This window comes from Asparagus officinalis, chromosome 7, assembly GCF_001876935.1.
Source record: "Asparagus officinalis chromosome 7, Aspof.V1, whole genome shotgun sequence".
NCBI lineage: Eukaryota > Viridiplantae > Streptophyta > Magnoliopsida > Asparagales > Asparagaceae > Asparagus > Asparagus officinalis.
Genome location: NC_033800.1, coordinates 89,268,979 through 89,271,489, shown reverse-complemented (window position 1 = coordinate 89,271,489; position 2,511 = coordinate 89,268,979). Strand labels below are relative to the sequence as shown.

Sequence of the window (2,511 nt, the reverse complement as noted above, 5' to 3'; positions counted from 1 at the left end):
GCGGTTGGTGTAACCCTCCTCGTCAGCATTTCGACATGGCTCAACCCGCTTGGGAGAAGATCGGTATTTACCGTGGAGGAATTGTCCCCGTCCTCTATCAAAGGTTTTTACTTCTTTCTTGGCAATTTTTTTTACCAGGTTCTCTGTATCAGTAGTTCAGTACTGACTTACAAAGTTATCTACTTATCACAGGGTTCCATGTAAAAAACACGGTGGCGTGAGATTCACCATTAATGGGCGCGACTACTTCGAGCTTGTGCTGGTGACCAACGTCGGCAGCAGTGGATCGATCCAATCGATGTCTGTCAAGGGATCAAATACTGGATGGATGTCAATGTCGAGAAACTGGGGGGCAAATTGGCAATCAAATGCCTACTTGAACGGTCAATCTCTCTCGTTTCGTGTCACGACAACTGATGGACAGATCCTTGTGTTCCCCAGTATCGTTCCTTCGCACTGGAGTTTCGGCCAAACTTTCTCGAGCCGTTTGCAATTCTCTTGAGGAAGAAGAAGATTATTAGATATGGGATTCAAGATTGAGGTCCACTGAGGTTGGCAGAGGCGTGCTAGCTTTTTTTAACTACAGTTAATTGCCCGCCAATCTATATACGAATTAGTAACGTCATTGACCGAATCCTCCATGAAATTGTCTGTTAAGCATCCTACATCAAAAATAGTTGCTGACTGCTTGAGCAACACCCTCAAATTTCTTGTGGGATCTATACAGTTTTCCCTAGGGGGGTTAGTCATCTAGAACTTAAATTTAGAACTGGGATAATTTGTGAGATAAAATTTTAAAGTGTTAGTCACATAGAACTAAAACTCTAGAACAAAATTTTACAATGTTAGCCAAGTAGAACTCTAACAAAACTAGAATTGAGACAATGATACAAAATTATCCCCGTTTTTTTATTTTTCTATAGAAAAATGAGAGTTATAGTCTCTCAAATTATTCCAAGTTTTAGTTTGGAACCAAGTGGTAAAAAACTAGAACTCATATTTATCCCACTAAAATATCCCACTAGCGAAAAATTATTCCGCTTTAACAATTATCCTATTTTGCATGGAAACGTTCCAATTGACTAACACCCCCTGCCCACCGCATTAATAGTAGCGCACCTAAAATCTTGCCTATCCTTGAATTGATGCAATAATAATTGGTTCTTCCTCAGAGTGCCATTAATGTGCCAAGCATGAGCCACTTGTTACTACCTCCATGGCATGTCTTGTTGTCTTCCGCAATCGATCATTGATTGCATCGACGAGATCTGGGATATTATACTCTTAAGAGGCAGGGTGCGACGTATCATTAGACATACTCTTTAAGAGACAGGGTGTTAGCCTATCATTAAACCAATGACTTCTTGATCAACTTCCAACCTTGCTGTGGGCTTCACTCAATTCGACTACAAGATCTGGGAGTTAATGCCACACGTGCCGCGTGATAAATTTCTCAATAAGAGCTTTACCTCAGTTTAATCTTCCTTTCTATTTTGCTTCATTGACAGGTAGGCGTAGCCCCGCTGTAAAACTAACATTAATTTCCCCTCCTAAACACCGTCGCAGAGCGGGAGCAGACTGACTCATCCGAAAGGATTTGGCCCAAGGTTCTTTTATCCATTAATTCCTTTTTCTTGATCAGCTGAACCTTGTTAATTTCTAATTCTACAGGAGTGTGACAATTTTCTACCACTGTGGTAATTTGTCCAAGACGATTATTTTCTGTTCTTTTCAGTTCATGGGGACTCATTCTACCTCATATGGACAAATTTGAATGAGCATAGTAAAGACCAACACATCATACCGCCGACATTATTTTCATATCAGCTGTCCTCCTTATCTCGTCAGTGAGATGACTTACGCGGAGAAGTTTTTTGCCAGTGTTATCATATACCCGCGACAAATGACTATTTCATCCAAAATTTTAATCTGTTGAGCTGCGGACCGATATTATTGTGAGGGGTATTATATATTATTGACGATGGGGAATAGAGAGAGAATCTAATTCAATGAAGTTGGTTATCATCGAGCAGAAGTTAGAAATGGTCACAGCTCAATGATCTGAATGAATGTGAAGGAAACAAAGAGACAAAAGGTCTTTTGTAGTAACTTTAATAGGGGGTTAATTGCATATAGACCGCATGTACTATCACCGAGTTGAACTTACTAATCCTGTAGTTCTATTGTTGGTGTAGACAGTCCCCTAAAGAGGAGGGAGTTCTATTGTTGTGGATAGATCCCCTAAGTGAAAACCATTAGTTGTAGATAGACCCCCTGTTCACTCAGGGTCTATCTATAACAATAGAACTACAGGGGTGATAAGTTTAATCTGCCAATAGTATAGGGGTCTATCTGCAATTAACACTTTCAGTAGTAATGGATCTAATTCGAAAACTATTACTTAAGAAGATTTGATTCTGAAAGTAAGTCCTGAAACCGAATGATTATTTCAGTAGGCGCTAGAAGGTTAAACCAATGAGGCATGTTGATGCGTAACATTCCCCTCTTGTA

General features: G+C 40.0%; 1 protein-coding gene across 1 annotated transcript in view; it reads left to right on the top strand.

The window, feature by feature from the left end:
- The window catches only part of LOC109849020 (expansin-A11-like), a 1,319-nt gene extending 704 nt beyond the window's left edge, over positions 1-615 (top strand). The window contains 2 exon segments of the mRNA XM_020418788.1: positions 3-103; positions 193-615. Of these exon segments, the coding sequence (XP_020274377.1) occupies positions 3-103; positions 193-502 (411 nt within the window). The 3' untranslated portion in view covers positions 503-615.